Source organism: Gracilinanus agilis, chromosome 1 (assembly GCF_016433145.1).
Source record: "Gracilinanus agilis isolate LMUSP501 chromosome 1, AgileGrace, whole genome shotgun sequence".
NCBI classification, from domain to species: Eukaryota; Metazoa; Chordata; class Mammalia; order Didelphimorphia; family Didelphidae; genus Gracilinanus; species Gracilinanus agilis.
Window position 1 is genome coordinate 60,404,966 of NC_058130.1, and position 17,236 is coordinate 60,422,201.

The window sequence follows — 17,236 nt, forward strand, 5'->3', positions numbered from 1 at the left end:
TTCCTTTTCACTAGCTGTGTCTACTGCCTGAAGTATTTTCCCCTCTCAGCCCAAGCTACCTTCAATCCTCAGTTTAAGTGCTGCTCTCTATGAAAGGTCCCTCCTGATCTAGAGCTCTCTCCCAATCTCAATGAAATTACTTTGCGTATATTTTGCATTTATTTATTTGTAGCCATATTGTATCCTCCAAATAGAATGTAAGCTCCTTGAGGGAAGGAACTTTTTCGTTCTTTTCTTTGTATTTCTAGCACCCAACATGGCACCTGGAATATAGTGTTTAAAAAGAACATTTTGTTGCTGACTTGCTGTGATACATTGGAAAGAACTCCAAATTGCTCATTTATTTACTCATTTCATTTGTTCAATGAACTTGTTAAGTTCCCACTGGAAGTTCTCTTGTGCCAGTATGAAGTATGGTGGAATAAGCAGAGAACAAAGATTTGGGTTCTCATCCCAGCTCTGCCATTACCTAGTTGTGTAATCTTGGGTAAATTCTGCCTTTCTCTAGGCCTCAATTTCTTCCACTGTAAAATGAAGGAGAAGATGATCTCTCCCAGCTTTGAAAGTTGTAAGATTTTAGCTTTGCACTGGTCTCAGAAATTCTTTAAAAGACATTGACTCCCTTTCATGGAAAAGCAAAACAAACCCAGCCTGAAGGAGCCGCAGAGTCATTAGATCCTTAACAACATTTATAAGTGTTTCTAGTAAAATAAAAGACCATCTTCTAGAAAGATAACCATCACTGTAAACCACAAGATGAAAGTAAACCAAAGCAGCCATTAAGGAATTAAAAATAATCACCTTACAGTCGTTAAATAGTTAAGTAATAAAATAAAACCACTGGCCTCCTTAGCCTTTAGTTTCAGTCAGAACATTTCAGTAAAGTTCTAATAAAAGTGCCAACAGCCTCTATTTCAAATCATAGGATCTTTAAGCTAGAAGAAGGGACTTTGGTGGCTTCTGGGATCCCCACATGTCTTTGCTACTTAGATCTGCTCTTCTAGTTCAACTCATTCACTCAATAAGTTATGATCCACCCATGGCTGAAGAGCTCTAGGGTTAGGGAGGGCTCTATCCCCTGAGGAGACCCATGGACAAAACTGATGAAGCCAATTTAACTTGCAACCACATGAGTAAGACCTCTCTTCCCATAACCAATATAAAGGGACTATAAGGGACTCTCATTAGAAACAGAGAGAATTAATTTGATCAGTTGAGGAATTAATAATTATTTTCAGAAACTCAGTAATTATTAAAGAAGGAAAATGTGATGACTATATGTGGTTTAGAGCCAAAAGATGTGAAAATGACCATTGTAGGTTCTCATCTGTCTTTTCCATTGAGGACTTAAATATCTATTCAGAGTCTAAACAGGATGCATTAAACTAATGAATTAATTTTATTAGGTACTAAATTTTGACCCCTTATAGAAGAAAGAACACCGAACTTCAAGGCCAGAATTCTGGTGCCAGTCTGGGTACTACTAGTAACTCTGTGACTCATGCAAGATAGACAATTGTAGAATTTTAGACTTGGAAGGAGGCTTGGTCATCTGATCCAAATCCCTCGTTTTACCAAAGAGGAAACTGAAGCTTAGAAAGCATAAACCACTTTACCAAATTACAGAGTTGGAAGAACCTCAGAGACCATTTAGCTTGATCTCCATATCTCACTACATTTGCTCACAACATAAGTTCCCACTAGACAAAGTTCTCTTGTGTCAGTAGAAAATATGGTGGAATTATCAGAGAACAAATTTGGGTCCTCATCCCAGCTCTGCCATTGCCTAGATGAGTAATCTTGGGCAAATCATTCCCTTTTGGGGGCCTCAGTTTCTTCCTCTGGGAACATTTAGAACATTGGTGACAAGACTTTGTTGAAGAAAAACTTCCAGAGAGGGGGACCCACTACCTCCCAAAGTAGGCCATTCCTTTGTCTGGCCTCTGGGGCCCTGCCTTGTGAGAAACAAATGTAATAAATGTCTGAAACAGTTGTGTTTCTGAAACTTATCTGGACTGAAAATAAAATAATTAAACCTTCAGTTTAAAAAAAAAAAAGGTTCTGTTGGGAAGTGTTTCCATGTGTTAAGACTAAATCTGTCTCTCTGCAACTTCTATTCCAACTTCTGAGGTTAAGAAGAACAAGGCTAATCTTTCCCATAACAGTCCTTCAAATACATGAAAACTTCTATCATAAAACCTTTTTTCTTCTCCAGGCTAAATATCCCCAATTCTTTCATCAGATCTTCATATGTCCTGGTTTCTACTCACTGATTCAATTAACAGTCTCCTTCTTCTACGCACGTTCCAATCTATGGCCTAGAGGTAGCTTGGTGGAGCATGGAGAGGCCACTGGGCCTGGAGTCAAGAAAATCTGAGTTCAAGTCTGGCCTCACACACTGTGTGACCCTGGACAAATCACTGGACATAAAATGGGAATAATAATAGTGCCTATCTACCAGGATTGTTAGGATTAAAATGAAATAATATGCATAAAGTACTTAACACAGGGTCTGGCACATAGCAAATACTTAATAAATACTTATTTGCCTCCCTCCTTCCCTCCCTCCCTCCCTTCCTTCCTTCCTCTTCCTTTTTTCCTAAAATGTGGTACCCAGAGCTAAACATAATACTCCCTATGCTTTCTGGTCAGAGCAAGTTTATCATCATCTCCCGTATCTGCCTTAATGGAACCCAGGATAACATCAGCTTTTTTAGTCCCCATGGTATATACCATTTCAGTCCACTTGAAACCCCAAATAATTTTCGGACAGACTGCTATCTAATTTTGCATCCTCCATCTTGTTCCTAAAAAGTACACTTTTTAAAACTGAGAATAAAACTTCATATTTCTCCCTACTAAATGTCATCTCATTCAATTCATCCCATCATTCTAGCTTGCTGAAATAATTTTGGGCATGGGAATCTGTCATCCAATATATTAGCTATCCTTCTTAAATTTTTATTATCTAATATGAAAATACATAGTGCGTGAAAGCACTAGTATAAGCTATATCAGAGTATTTATTGCATCTAGGAGGAGGGAAGGGAAGGGCGAATCTGAATTGCAAAATGTCAGAAGAAAATTGTTGAAAATTGTTTCTCCGTGTAATGGGGAAAAAAGGATGTAATTGACAGCCATAGAGGGGAACAAAAAGATTTGTGTTATCTCCATATCTATTAGGCATATATCTTCTATGACCTCATTTAAATAATTGATGAAAGCGTTGAACAGCATAGGCTCAAGGTACCACGGGATCTTTGGGGCATCTCAGCAGTCTTCAAGCCAAGAGCTATTTATTAATGCTTGCTTTGGGGATTCACCTATTCAACCAGTTTTGAATCCACTTAACTGTACTAACATGTAGCCAGCATCTCTCCTCTATCCACGAGGATAACATGAAAGACTATTCACTGCCTTTCTAAAATTCCTCGAATCTACTAATGTGACTTTTTTTGGGGGGGAGGGGAGGATTGTTTTGCATTGAACCTGTAATTTCATCAGGATAGGGAACTCTAAGGTCTCTACCAAGGTAGACCAGCACCTTATCCATAGACTACAGTCTTTGAGAATAGACAAGGATATTGAAGATTATAGCCAACTTGCCTAAAGACAAGACTGGAACCTAGAGCTGGTTCTGAAAGGATGCATATCCTGAGCCCTGAATTATGTTAAATGTGTTGGGAATTATATGGAATTTGCAATCCAGCATCTGACTCTACCATAGCATATTTCTGAGAAGCACTAGACTAGATGACCAATGAGGATCCTTCATTACTTAAACCTATGATCCCACTCAAGTCTTCCTTCTCTTCACTGATCCTCAACCCATCCATGGCCCTCTACTTAAACTTGACTTCTTGGTTCTGTCCAGACTGAAAGTGCTGAAATACCTATAGGAAAACTGTCTTGGGGCTGCTTCATACTGCTGGGGAGACAGGGGTAGGCTTTAGGCTCTAGAGAACTATATGGATCAAAATGACTATATGGAAATATGTTTTACGTGATTGCATATGTTGAAATCTATATTAGATTGTTTACTGTGTCAGGGAGAGGGAAGAAGAGGAAAGGGAGAGGAGATGGGGAGAGAATTTGGTACTAAAAAAAAAATAAAAAATTTAATCTGGTTTAGAGACAAAGACAGAGACAACAGATAATCTGATCTCTGGCTTCAGTTCAGTTAGCTAACATGCTGTGTAACTTTGGCCAAGTCATTTCCCTTTTGTGGTCTTAAGCGTCCTCCTCTGTTTTGATGAGTTCTAGGGTCCTGCTCAGGTTTCATGATCTCTAATTCTACTTTTTATCAGTCAATGTTATGATTTCTTCCCCAAAGCCCTGAAAGGGCATTGTCCTCTCTGCCCCAGTTAGAAGCACAGAGTCTCAGAGTAGGAAGAAGCCATCCAGCCCAATCTGAACTGAACAAAAATCCCCTTCATCACATCCCCAACAAGGGGTCACCCCTATGTGGACTGAAAAACTTCATGGAGAGGGAACCCACTCTCTCCTAAGGCAGATCCCATAAGCCTGCCTTCCAGCCTAGTGTTTTTTTGTTTTTTTTTTTTCTGCATCATCATCAAGAACAGCAGCCTTGGGGGCCACCCACCCTGGCACAAGCTGGATCAGATAGGGTGAAAACTCAGCTCAAGGATTAGCTGCAGACTGCAGAGGCTTGTGGAAAGTCCAGATTATTTGCAGGGTGAGGAGAACTGGGGCCAAGTCACCCAGCCTGAGGGCAATAGGAAAACAAAGGCTCTGGCCCATAACCCAGGACTATAGTCTGCAAAGTATTCAAACCTGGGAGGCTTGTCTTCAGTAGCTGCTACTGTCCTTCCCAAGCAAGCTTGTAATGGAAGAAAGAGCTCTGATTGTAGCCTCAGAGGACCTGGGTTCAAATCCTGCCTCTCATGAATTACCTTTGTGACCTTGGGTGAGTCCCTTAACCACCTTGGACCTTAGTTTCCTCATCTGTAAAATGAGGGAAATGAACTAGATAGGCTCTGAGATTCCTTACACATTTGGATTTATGAACCTATGAGCTACAATTATGAACCTATGATCCATGCCTACATTTCTACCCTTTAGGATCCCCTTTTAGGCCCGCAGACCCTAAACCTACTCTCAGAAAAGGCTGTACCATCAACCATTTATAGAAGGAACAAGATAATGAATAAGATGTTGAACTCAGGACTGGGAGAATGTAGATTTGAATCCCACCTCTTAATGCCTATCATCTGTGTGATAATGATTAAATCACTCTATGAGTCTCAGTTTCCCATCTGTAAAATGGGGACAATCTCCTAAGCACCTACCTCACTGGATTCTTGTAAGACTAAAATGAGATCAATTAAGTAACTTGTGGCAGATTTTTGCTACATAACTGTTGATTTTCAGAAGACCCAGGAGAAGTTCTCCAGAACACTGGATGAATTCCCCATGAAAAGTTTATGGAAGACAAAAGCATTAAGAGGTTGTGATCTGTCCCTCTCCCAGGAGAGCTCTCAGCCTTATCTCATCTCTGAACCTGGGAGGAAGGAATGGCTCTGTTGCTTATTCAAGAGATTTCAAGCATCTATGAATAAATAGAGGAGTTTTTAAGGGAGTGTTGGGTTGGGAGCAGGGGACAGGGAACAGGAATCTTCTGGGAGTTCCTGAAATTACTCCATGTAGGTAGCCACTTCCTTATTGTACTATCAGTCCAGCCATGGACCTGATCCCATACCATCTTGGACAGAAGATGGAAGCTGCTATTGTGTACTAAGGCATCATTGTTTTTTGTTTGGATACTTCAGGTGAAGAATAGTTAAGTGTAACTCAGTATAAGGAAGAATTTCCTATAGTTGAAAACCATTAAAAAATGAAGCAATAAATAAATTAATAAAAATGCTAAAATCATTGACATGTAACATTTATTGAACACCAGCAGTGTGGGAAAAAATGCAATTTAGCTTAATAAAATCAATGTTAAATGGAATTAAGAAAAAAGAAAAAAATAGAAAAAAATGGAAGCAGTCATCTGAGGAGGCAGTAAGCCCCAGAGTCAGAGACTCATTGTCATTAGAAAAAATTTCTGGTTTTCTTCGTCACATTTTTCTTGGTCCTCAAAGTTGCCTATTGCCTGGCCAGGCTACACTTTCCTTCCTAGTGATCTCATCCTTCCTCCCCAACTCCTAGTCTAAATACCTCCTCATTAAGCTGGAAACTTCTAAAGTTGGACTATTCCAGACTAGAATCTGCCATGAGCAGAATCCTTGCCTGTGATCTCAAGGGTAGGAGACCAATGGGACTATCCTAGGAAAGGGAGAGACTCCTCCTTTTCAACTCATCTAAGCTACTTTAATCACAGCAGCCAAGATTGCTGAGCTGACCCACCTGCTGGGAAAGCAGGATCCCAGGAGTCTTAGAACATCATGCCAAGGCTACCTGGTGATTTTTGGTATCACATTTTTCAGTGCCTTCCTTTGTGGAGTTCCATTTTGGAGACAAGTCCTAGCTTCATGGAAGTGCAATCAGTGGACAGAGTTAGAGATGTCCTGTCTTTCTCTGCATGCCTGGAGTGCATTCTCACTTTGGACCTCTTTTTTCCTTCAAAATTCTCCTTAAGAGACACCTTTTACATGAAGCCTTTCCTGATTGCCCAACTTCAAGTGCCTTTCCCCCTAAATAATTTATCTTGTAATTATTTTGCTTATACTTTGTACTTATTTGTACACATCTCCCCAATAACATGTAAGCTCCTTGGGGGCAGGCTGTTTCATTTTTGTTCTAGTGCCCCCAGCTCCTATGGCTGGGAGTTGAGTCGAAGTCTCTCTTGCCTTCCAACTGGCAAATGGCCTGATCAAATTCACTGGCTCTGCCTGACAACATTTCCATCACTTGCAACAGGATGGCCCCCAGGGAGCACAACAAAAGTCCTGCCATGGTTCTTCCTCTGTTTAGAAACTGGAGCCAGGAATGGCCTTGTGACAGAGTCCTTAGTCACTGTAGCCCCACTGGGCAGAGAGGAATGTTTGGGAACTTAGCAGTAGCCAGTAGCACAAGCTTGTTTATAGAGCTACTGCTCAGAGCAAGTTTCTGCTCTTGCCAACAAGGGAGGAGCTCTGTGGGAAAACAGGACCCGACCCAACATCTCAGGAGGCTCTAGCTCTCCCAGCCACACACTAGCTGCTTTGGTTTCTGCATGTCATGATGCTTGGATACAACTCTACTGCCCCCGTTCTACCTGAAAAGATAAAGGTTGAGATTTGGGGCCACCTTATGACTTTCCCTTCATAACTGCGCATGAAGGAGCTAAATTTGAGATTATTTCAAGACTATCAGTAGTCTGTCTTAGAAAATACACACGGAAAAGGGGTTCTCTTTTGACGGAGAGGTTTTGAAGGTGTGCTTGTTTGTAGACAATATTATTGACTACAAGGACTGACACCCCTGGAGGAAGAATTACCATTGCTGGTCTTCTAAATGGGCAACCTAAAGATTCCATGATGGATCCAAGGAGGCTGATCATCTGGATCCCTGGAACTATCTAGATAAAGCCAATTTTCATTCAAAAAGACCAGCCTAGCCATCCACACTAGAAACACAAAGTGGACAAAGAATGAATATTGCCCAGATTATAACAAATAGTTGGATAAGCAGCCCATTCAGGTATTCTATCAAAGCATATTGTTTGGGCAATTATTGCACATGGACAATGTGCCGGGTCCAGAATTGATTAAAGAAAATGTTCATAGAGATCATAGACTCAGAGCTAGAAGGAACCTTAAAGGCCCTTGAGTCCTATTACACATGAAGAAGTTAAGACTAGGGCAACTTTCTCAGAGTCACACAGTATCTGAAATAGAATTCTTTTAAAAAATTAAAAAATTTATTTATTTTTAAAACCTTCCCCTTCCCTCTTAGAATCAATACTATGTTTTGGTTCCAAAGCAGAAGAGCAGTAAGGACTAGGCAATTGAAATTAAGTGACTTATCCAGGGTTATAGCTAGGAAGTATCCAAGGTCCCATTTGAACCCAGGTCTTCCTGTTTCCAGGCCTGGTGCTCTATTCACTGAGCCACCTAGCTGTCCCTTGAATTCCCAGGCCTTCTTTGCCTTAGCCCCAATGTCTATCCATAATCCCATGCTGCCCCTTAAAGAGAAGAAAGTGAGTTGGATTGCATTTAGAAAAGTCAATCAGTTATCAAGCAGTTATTTGGCATTTGCTATGAGCCAGGAATTGCTAGACAGTAGGAACACACAAAAAAAGCAAATAACTGCTCTCCAACATAAAAAAAAAAAAAACATCTTTCCCCACCTCCTGAAGATGCTCAAGGAAGGCCATTCATTAATCATGGACTGCCACCCCTGGAAGAATTATCATTGCCGGTCTTCTAAATGGGCAACCTAAAGAGTCCATGATGAGTCCAAGGAGGCATCTACATACTGCCCAGGATCCCCTGTATTTTCAGGGTTTAAGTAAAATGCACAAATCATTCTTAGTTATGGGCCATATGAAAACAGTGGCTGGCCAGCTTTGGCCTACAGGCTCTAGCTTGCTAACCCCTGGAACAGAGTATTGAGCCAAACTTAAGAAGATAATTTTTGGGGGTCAGTCCTGTGATTTCATTTGTATAGAGAGTTCCCAAGAAGGAAACTCCCTCCACCAATGCACATTGCCCATGGTCACCCAACCCAGCTTTTATCAGAAGTAGGAATTGAACCCAAGTGAAGGTAAGCTCTTTATTCACTAAGTCATCTTACTTCTCAACATTGCTTCTTTTTTTTTTTTTTTTAAACCCTTACCTTCCATCTTGGAGTCAATATTGTGTATTGGCTCCAAGGCCGAAGAGTGGTAAGGGTAGGCAATGGGGGTCAAGTGACTTGGCCAGAGTCACACAGCTGGGAAGTGTCTGAGGCCAGATTTGAACCTAGGACCTATCTTCTCTAGGCCTGGCTCTCAATCCACTGAGCTGCCCCTTCAACATTGCTTCTTAAGATGAAATAATAACAATGTAAGATCCAATATTTGGGGTCCAAAACAATCAGTTTACAAGTTCAAGCTAGAGAAAGCATAACTAGAGAGAAATTATGAAAGATGTAAGGTTTTTTTAAAACCCTTACCCTCTGCCTTAGTATCATTTCTAAGACAGAAGAGCAGCGAAGATTAGGTAATTAAGGTTAACTGACTTACCAAGGATCACACAGCTAGGAAGTGTCTTAGGCCAGATTTGGACCCAGGACTTTCTGACTTCAAGCCTGGTGCTCTATCCATTGTGCTACCTAGCTGCCCCAAGATTTTGGGGTTTTAGGATACTTGTTATGTCAAAAATGTGTTATATAAGCAGGAAAGTGAATCTAGACCACTCTAGGATGAATTAAGAGAGGCATGGTGTCCGTGGTTAAGGAGGTGAGAGTCCCATCCTATATTGCTTTGCTGAAGTCAATAATTTAGCAAATGATTGCTTTCAGCTGTGAAAGCCATATTTTAGGAAAGACTTAGAAGCATTAGGGAGGAAGGTCATTGTACTATCAAAATACCATTTCAGCTTGCCTAATTCCACATCGATTATGGGTGAGGAAACTGAAATCCAGAGAAACTGAGGAACTTCACCAAGGCACACAGTGCAATGGTGACAGAGGAAAGAAAGGAAACAAGCATTTATTAAGTGCCTACTATGTGCTAGGTACTACACTAAAAGCTTTACAAATATTATTTAATTTGATTTTTGCAACAACCCAGTGTACCCTCCTTTTACAATTGAGGAAACTGAGGTAAACAGCAGTTACGTGACTTACCCAGTCACAAGGTTAGAAAGCATCTGAGGCTGGATTTGAACTCAAGTCTTCCTGACTCCAGGCCCAGAGTTCTAAGCCAGGTGTCCTGATAATTAATCCAGGACTCTTTCCATGGTATCCACAGTCCTGCATCACTCCTCATCCTCTTACAGGGATGAGTCACTGAAATTTCTTCCAAATATTTCCATCCCACTATGGCCCAGAGGCCACAAAAGGAAAGGAGAAATTGTCTCTTAGACTGTGAAAGTAATGCTGACCTCCAGTAAGGGTCACTGGGCTTCTCTTCTGGGTGGCCAGAGAATGCTTTTCTGCCCCCATTTGTATCCATTTAACAATGCCCATGGCTATGGCATCATTTTCCATATTTCATCTTCTGGCACTGGAATGACGACACTTGTCAGAACACAAGCTAGCTCTTGATCTCTAGAGATTGTCTCTAATTCTTGGGCAGATAGGTAGAGAAGTGGATCAATTGCTAGTCTTGGGAGTCAAGAAGACCTGAATTCTAATTCTGCCTTAGTCATTAGCTATGTGACCCTGGGCAAGACATTTAATCTTTTAGCCTCAGTTGCCTCGTCTATAAAACGGGGAACATAAAAGCTCACCTCCCAGGGTGGTTGTGAGGATCAAATGATATATTTGTAAAACCTTTTGCAAATGTTAAAGGGCTAGTTATGAGGAAGATGATCATGAAGAGGGTGATTACCTGGGAACAAGCAAATTCATGTCCCAGGGATTTGGCCATTTGCCCATATCTTTGGCCTTCAATTTTTTTCTTCTGTAAAATGAAAGGGCTAGTTTTGGTGTTCTCTGAGGTCACATCCAGCTCTAATGTTCCTTGTTCTACATTCTAATATTCTATGTCTTAAATTCCTTCCCAGTTCTAATATTCTGTAATCCAATACTCCCTCCCAAAAACATTATGGGACAAAAAGAAACACAAAACATAACCCCTGCCCTCGGAGGGTTTATAGTCTAGTAGAGGAGTATACACACCACTGTAAAGCATGACAGAATGTGATCAGGATGGGACACCATAAGAACTACAATTGAGTTTAGGGCATTTCTACATTGGTGGTAAGGGAAACTTCATAGGGAAGGTGGCATTTGAGCTTGGCCTTTAAAGATAGGGAAGATCTCCATAGAACAAGATGGTGGAGAGGACTGAGAGAATGGCACAAACAGAGGCATAAAGTACGTGTGGACTCAGCCTTGTATCCTAGATCAGCTAGAACAAATGATTCATGAGATCCTTCCCATTAACCAGCCTTTGCCCCATTCCCCCATCTTCCCTAACTATCCCTGACCCTCACCAGGTCCTCTGCTCTCCCTTCCATAATGGGAACCTTCAATGGCCAGATTGTGCAAACTCTCATTTCCCAAGTGGCCAGGTCATAAAGGATCCCAGCCCCATTGAAGTCATACTCCTCACCATACTCCTGGAGTTTTCTGTCTCATCAGCTGGCTGACACCTCTCCCCGTGTCCATTGCAGAAGCAGCTTCCACGGACGATCAGGTCATAGATGGCATAGTGGGCAAATCGCTGGGGCTTCTCCGGGAGCCTTGCCCCCTGGCAGGGGCAATCCTGCCTTTTTAGCAGCAGGAGACGGAGGTTGGTGAGTTTTAGCAAATCTTGGGCTTCAGGGCCATAAGGGTCATCCACCTGATTGGTTGGAGTTAGGGCCCGATAGATGACCTGGGAAATAAAAATATGAATGAAGCTGCCTGAATAGCAATGTGAGCCTCCTGAAGGCACAGACCTTTATTTTTGTTTTTGTATCCCTGGCACACAGCAGGCCTTCTGATTAAATGGAATTGAGACTAGAGGGTCTTCCTTGGTAAGAGAACAAAATTCAGTCAGAAGGCCTGGGATAAAGGCACGGTTCTCCCACTTAATGGCTATTTAATATTGGTTGGGACACTCTCCTTGGGCCTCGGTTTCTCCTTCTATAAAAGTGAAAATATCAGACTATATATATGATATCTGAGGTCTCTTTTGGTTTGAACATTCTGCGAATAGACACCTAAAGTAGTGTTTCTTCTTGAGTAGGGTTAGCCTTGCCAAGGGATAGAGTAGGCTGCCTATATGGTATGATCATAATAATATTTCATCTTAATTTTTTTCTCAGTTACATGTAAATAAAAATTTCAAAAATTCTTTTAAAACATTTGAGTTTCATATTCTCTCCCTCCTTCACTTTACCCTTCCTTTAGAAAGCAAGCAATTTGATGTAGAATATACATGTGCAAAAAAACTGATAAAAATAATAACTTTTATGTAGTGCTTTAAATTTTGCAAAGGACTTTACAAATATAATCTCATTTTATCCTTACAACAACCCTGGAAGGTATCATCTTCATTTTACAGATGAAGAAACTGAGGCTGGCAGAAGTTAACTATAGTCACACAGCTAGTGGTTGAGACTACCTATGAACTCGGGCCCAGCACTCTGCACACTATGGAGCCCCTGCATGTTCTGAGCCAATCTTTCTCTCACTTAATTCACTGATACCTAAAATTCCTTTAAGAAAACAAAGCCTTCCAAGCCACCATTAAGGATAAGGCTGAAAATAACTCACAGAGCTGTTTGCAACATATCGCCTTAAACTAGTGGTTCCCGAACTTTTTTGGCCTACCTCCCCCTTTCCAGAAAAAATATTACTTAGTGCCCCCTGGAAATTATGAAACTATTTATTGAACTCAGAATAGAATGTAATACAAAAAGAGTGTGGCCATCACCGCCTCCCTGGATCGCTGCAGCACCCACCAGGGGGTGGTGGCACCCACTTTGGGAATCACTGCCTTAAACAAAGAGAAGAAAAGTCTGTACTCAAATTCAAGAGCCCAGGATAATGGCAGGGGAATTGGCTTTGGAACCAGGATACTCTCGATTAAATTTCACAAGCATTTCTTCTGTACCTACCAGATGCCAGCAGGTGGGGAGACAAATACCAGTTTTCCAGCTGTGGGGGATGGACTAGAGAGGGTTAGGCCTGGATGCTGGGAAACCAGGTAAGACACTCGTACGACAGTGAAGACAAGAGATGATGAGGGCTCAGATGGAGGCAAGATGAGGAAAGATGTGATAGGATCAGTAAGACCTAGATTGAAATCTCAAAGTGACTCACCAGCTGTGTATCTGAGGCTCAATGTCCTTCCTCATCCATTCAAATGAAGGGATTTAAATGGGCGATTTTAAGGCCCTTCCCTGACTCTAAAGCTTAGAACCTTATGAATTTCAGATCTGACTTCTGCTCTCACTCCCTGGGAGACCCCAGATGTTATTTCCCTTTTTCTAGGACTCAGATTCCTTTTGCATAATAGAGGTATATTGGATTCTATCTAAGGTTCTTTGGGTTTGGGTGGTCTAGGATTTTCTCACTTACCTTCAGCCTAAATGTTAAATTAAACCAAGGAGAAATAGAATATGGAGAAAAGAGAGGGAGAAAGAAAAGGAAAGGAACCCAAAGGGAGAATGGGAAAGGATGCTGGGAGATGGAGGACAGAAAGAATGAATGAAAGAACAACCAAAAAAAATTATTTATTAAGCATTTATGTGCCAAGTATTTAGTTAGAGAAGATCTAGAAAAAGGAGGCTGGGAAAAGAAAATCTGAATTTTACCAAACTAAAAATTTTTCTCTAAGCCAGGCCTTTGCCCCAGACAGAGAAATAAATGCCTCTTTTTTCCCCCTTTAGAAGAGCTATGAACTTTCTCCCCCCTCCTTCCATCTATGGCTCCCAAAGGAAAAAGAGCCCCTTGCCTCCCTGGGAACCTCTGGCCATGGCTCTGAGTCATGACCAGATCGGAGCATTCTATTTTTGTCTAAATGAGATCAGGCCCCAGTCTTGCGCTCTGTGCTTGGGCTCTATTGCTCAGCGGGGCCCTTTATACCAAGGGCAAGCCAGAGGCACGCTCTCTGTCACCCAGCCAGCCCACTCAGCAACATTTGTTCTCTAGGCTTAATTCCTCTTTAGAGAATCTTAGAGCTGGAAGCGACCTTGGAATCATTTCATCCAACCCCCTCCCTTTTCAAAGGAGGAAACTGAGACCCGGAAAGGGGTCTCAGGGGAACCCAATGAATTACTGATAGAGATGGGTTGAGATCCCAGGTGTCCTACCTCCCAAGTCCCCTGTCTAGAGGATTTAGACCCTGAAGGTCAGTTGGTCCAACACACTCATTTTCCAGATGAGAAAACTGAGACCTAGGAAGACAAAAGAATTGCTCTGACTCACACAGGTTGTAAGTAGGAGAGATAGAATTTGAATCCAGGCCCCTTTCCCATCACTATTCCTCACTGTGTTCACTCCATTTACAGAGCTCTTTATAACCTTTGGTTGGCTGGCTTTAGCTATGACTTCTCGAGATCCAATCCTCTCCACTTCAAATTGGGTTCTGAGCCTGACTCATAGAATGACAGACTAGATCTAGAGCTGGAATCAGAAATCATCCAGGCCAACCCTCTTCATTTTGCAGGTAAGGAAACTGAGGCTCCAGGAGCTTAAGTGAGTAGTCTGTGATGTGCCACTACTCCCTGGGATGTCAGAACTCGCCAGGGATCTCTCAGAGGGGGTTCTGTTCCTGCAGGGGTTGGAGTAGCCGGCCTCAGAGATCTCTGGCAACCTGAGAATTGGTGGTTCTGTCCTTGATCTAAAGGGTTCTGGCCCATGAGACTAAGGTGACAGATTGGATTGGTCTACCATGAGCCCAAAGGAAGCTTTGATTTCAGAGATTTCCCTCCTCTCTAGCTCTGCATTTTTTTTCAAGTGGACAAGCAAGTTGAAAAACTTGCTGCATGGAAAATATTTTGTCCATTCCTTTGTACTCTGGGAGGGCCCAGAGGAGAGGGGGAGGGGGTGTCGGCTGATGCCCCAGACATCATACTATTGTGGAGCTGGCTAGATCAAATCCCAGTCAGACTGCCTGGTGCAGCCACAAGCCTTAGCCTGATCAAGCAGCGCAAGGGCCTTCATCCTGAGCCCCTGGGGACTGTGGGGGGTCCTCTCTTCCCTTACCATGAACTGAGCTGTCACGTATCCCCCCCAGCCACCGAGGGACCTGACATTCCCCAGGGCAAAGGAGCCATGCGCTAACAGCCCCAGCTGCAGAGGCCAGCTGTCCACATTCCACCAGCCCACACAGCCGTAAGCCGACGTCTGGCTGGTCCAGGTCCTGCATCCCCTACCCAAGCAGAGCCTCGAGGCAGGTCCCCCAGTCCTCTGTCTGCATTCCCCTTGGCATCAGAGCTGCCACCCTGCCAATTTGGGCAAGATGCTCCTATTCTGGTTCACAGAAACTGGGAGATGAAGGAGGGGGCAGAAAGGATGGCACTTCTCTGGGATTACCTGTGCTGTCCCAGACGAATGGACACACCTGTGATTATACCAAGTATCTGATCCCCTCTAATGGCTCTGAGTATCAAGCTGTACTTCACAGGAACAGATGGGAATTTTTGCCCCCGTGTTCCCCATTTCTACCAAATGCTGCCCATCCAGAGGAGCTAGATCAGCTTTGGCCAGACTGGCTCCTATCTCCCCTCTCCCCACCCCACCTGCCAACCATATAAAGCTCTAGAAGTTGAGGCAGGAAATTGCACTTGTGTTTAAGCTTTCTTGATACTGGCAGATACTCCTAACTCTCTTGCTACTGGCCTGTCCCATTCCACTCCTTTCCCCCACTCTCCTAGTTCCTATCTATCCTTACATCTGATTCCTTCTCATAGCATCTTTCTAGCTCTTCAGTATGGTGTTGCTCTACTTTGAGAAGTAGATAAAGCACCATGCTGGAGTCAGAAAGATCTGAATTAAAATCTAGCTAGCTGTGTGCCCCTGGGCAAGTCACTTACACCCTGTTTGCTTCAGTTCCTTGTCTGTAAAAAAGGGACCTAGCAGAGAAGGAAATGGCAAACCACTCCAGCATCTTTGCCAAGGAAACTCCATGAACAAGGTCCATAGGGTCATATAGGGACAGACATAAATGAATGCCTAAACAACACCACAGATTGAAACCCCAGCTCTGACTCCACTAGCCAACACATGCATAGCACTTTAAAGTTTGCGCTTTACAAGTGTAATCTTATTTAATCTTCACAAAAACTCTGAGAGAAATGGGTTATTATTTTCTCCAATTTTACTGACCAGGAAACTGAGGCAGAGTTTAAGTGACTTGCCTAAAGTCCCATAGTTCGTGAGTGACTGAGGCTAATTTTGAATTCAAGTCTCCTTGACTTCAGGTCTGTTAAAGGCAATCTTTGGGGAAAGTAAGTGAGACATAAAGACAGAAAAAAACTAGACTAGAAAAGAGAAATACTCCAACTAAGAAGAGTAGATTTCTGCATCTTGAGAAGAAAATAGATTATTCTCCATATTGGCTTTAGGGTCTAGAACAAGCAAAGGCGATGATCAAGATGAGTGTAAAAGCAAGGTATGGTCCCATAAGAATAAAATCAGGGTCTCTAAAATATAGAAAGAACCAAGGCTTTCAATGAGTGCTATGGACCATGAAAAGAGCTTTTAGTTTTTAGCTATCCCAGAGAACTCATTTTGCCTCCATTTTCTTTGCCAAAGAGAATGGATTTCAGATAAGAATGTTCAAAACAAAAACTGGTTAATAGGGAATTGAAGTACAACATTTTTATAAATAACTTTAAAAAAAGGGCTTAAGCATTTTTAATTTTATAGGGACATGGGGATAAGAACTGGTCAGGAATTTTTCTCTAATTTGCAGTCTTATAGAGCTGCATAGAGCAGAAAGAGAGGAAGTGACTTACCCAGGGTCAGCCAATGTGTGTCAGATGGAGAACCTGAACTCAGATCTTCCTGACTTTGAGTCCAGCACTCCAAACAGCATGCCACAATTTCTTGATAACACAAAATTTAATAGAGCTAAATATGTCATGTTCAAAAAATCAAATTCAGAAATATGCATTGAGGAAATTGTCACATTCGAGTGTAAAAGATTTAGGTTTTTTAGTGGGTTGAAAACTCAATGAATCATCAATGATTCATAGCAGTGAATGATTTTAGGCCTAAGTATCTAGTACTGGGGAGATAATGGGTCCATTGTTCTCTGCCCCAATCAGTCCAAATCTAGAGGTTTGGTGCCACATTCTAGGAAGAACATATAGAAAATGTGAAGCGTGTCCAGCAACCAAGATGGTCAAAAGCCACTACCTACTCCTTCCCTTTTCCCAGACAAAACATTTCTAATTTGTAGAGGGACCATTAAAAGGAATTAGAAATGTTTTGTCTGGGAAAAGGGAAGGAGTAGGTTTTTCCTAAGTGGAAGTCTTCTGGCAAAATGTCTTTGATAAAAACTTAAAAGTTGAAGAAGGAGATTCATGTTTCCATATAGATTAAAGTAGATGGTCTTTATTATCTTTTCAATTCCCTGATCCTAGGTTATACAAGAATTGTCCAGTTAGTTGGTTAACTAACCATCAGTATCACAGACAAAACACAA

The 17,236-nt window shown here is 42.0% G+C and overlaps 1 protein-coding gene across 2 annotated transcripts in view; it reads right to left on the reverse strand.

The window, feature by feature from the left end:
• LOC123240508 (netrin-4-like) overlaps nt 1–17,236 on the reverse strand; it is a 64,760-nt gene that overhangs the window by 27,765 nt on the left and 19,759 nt on the right. For both annotated transcript variants that reach the window (XM_044668188.1, XM_044668263.1), the window contains one exon: nt 11,207–11,470. In XM_044668188.1, coding sequence (XP_044524123.1) covers nt 11,207–11,470 — 264 coding nt within the window. The remainder of the gene's footprint in view (nt 1–11,206; nt 11,471–17,236) is intronic.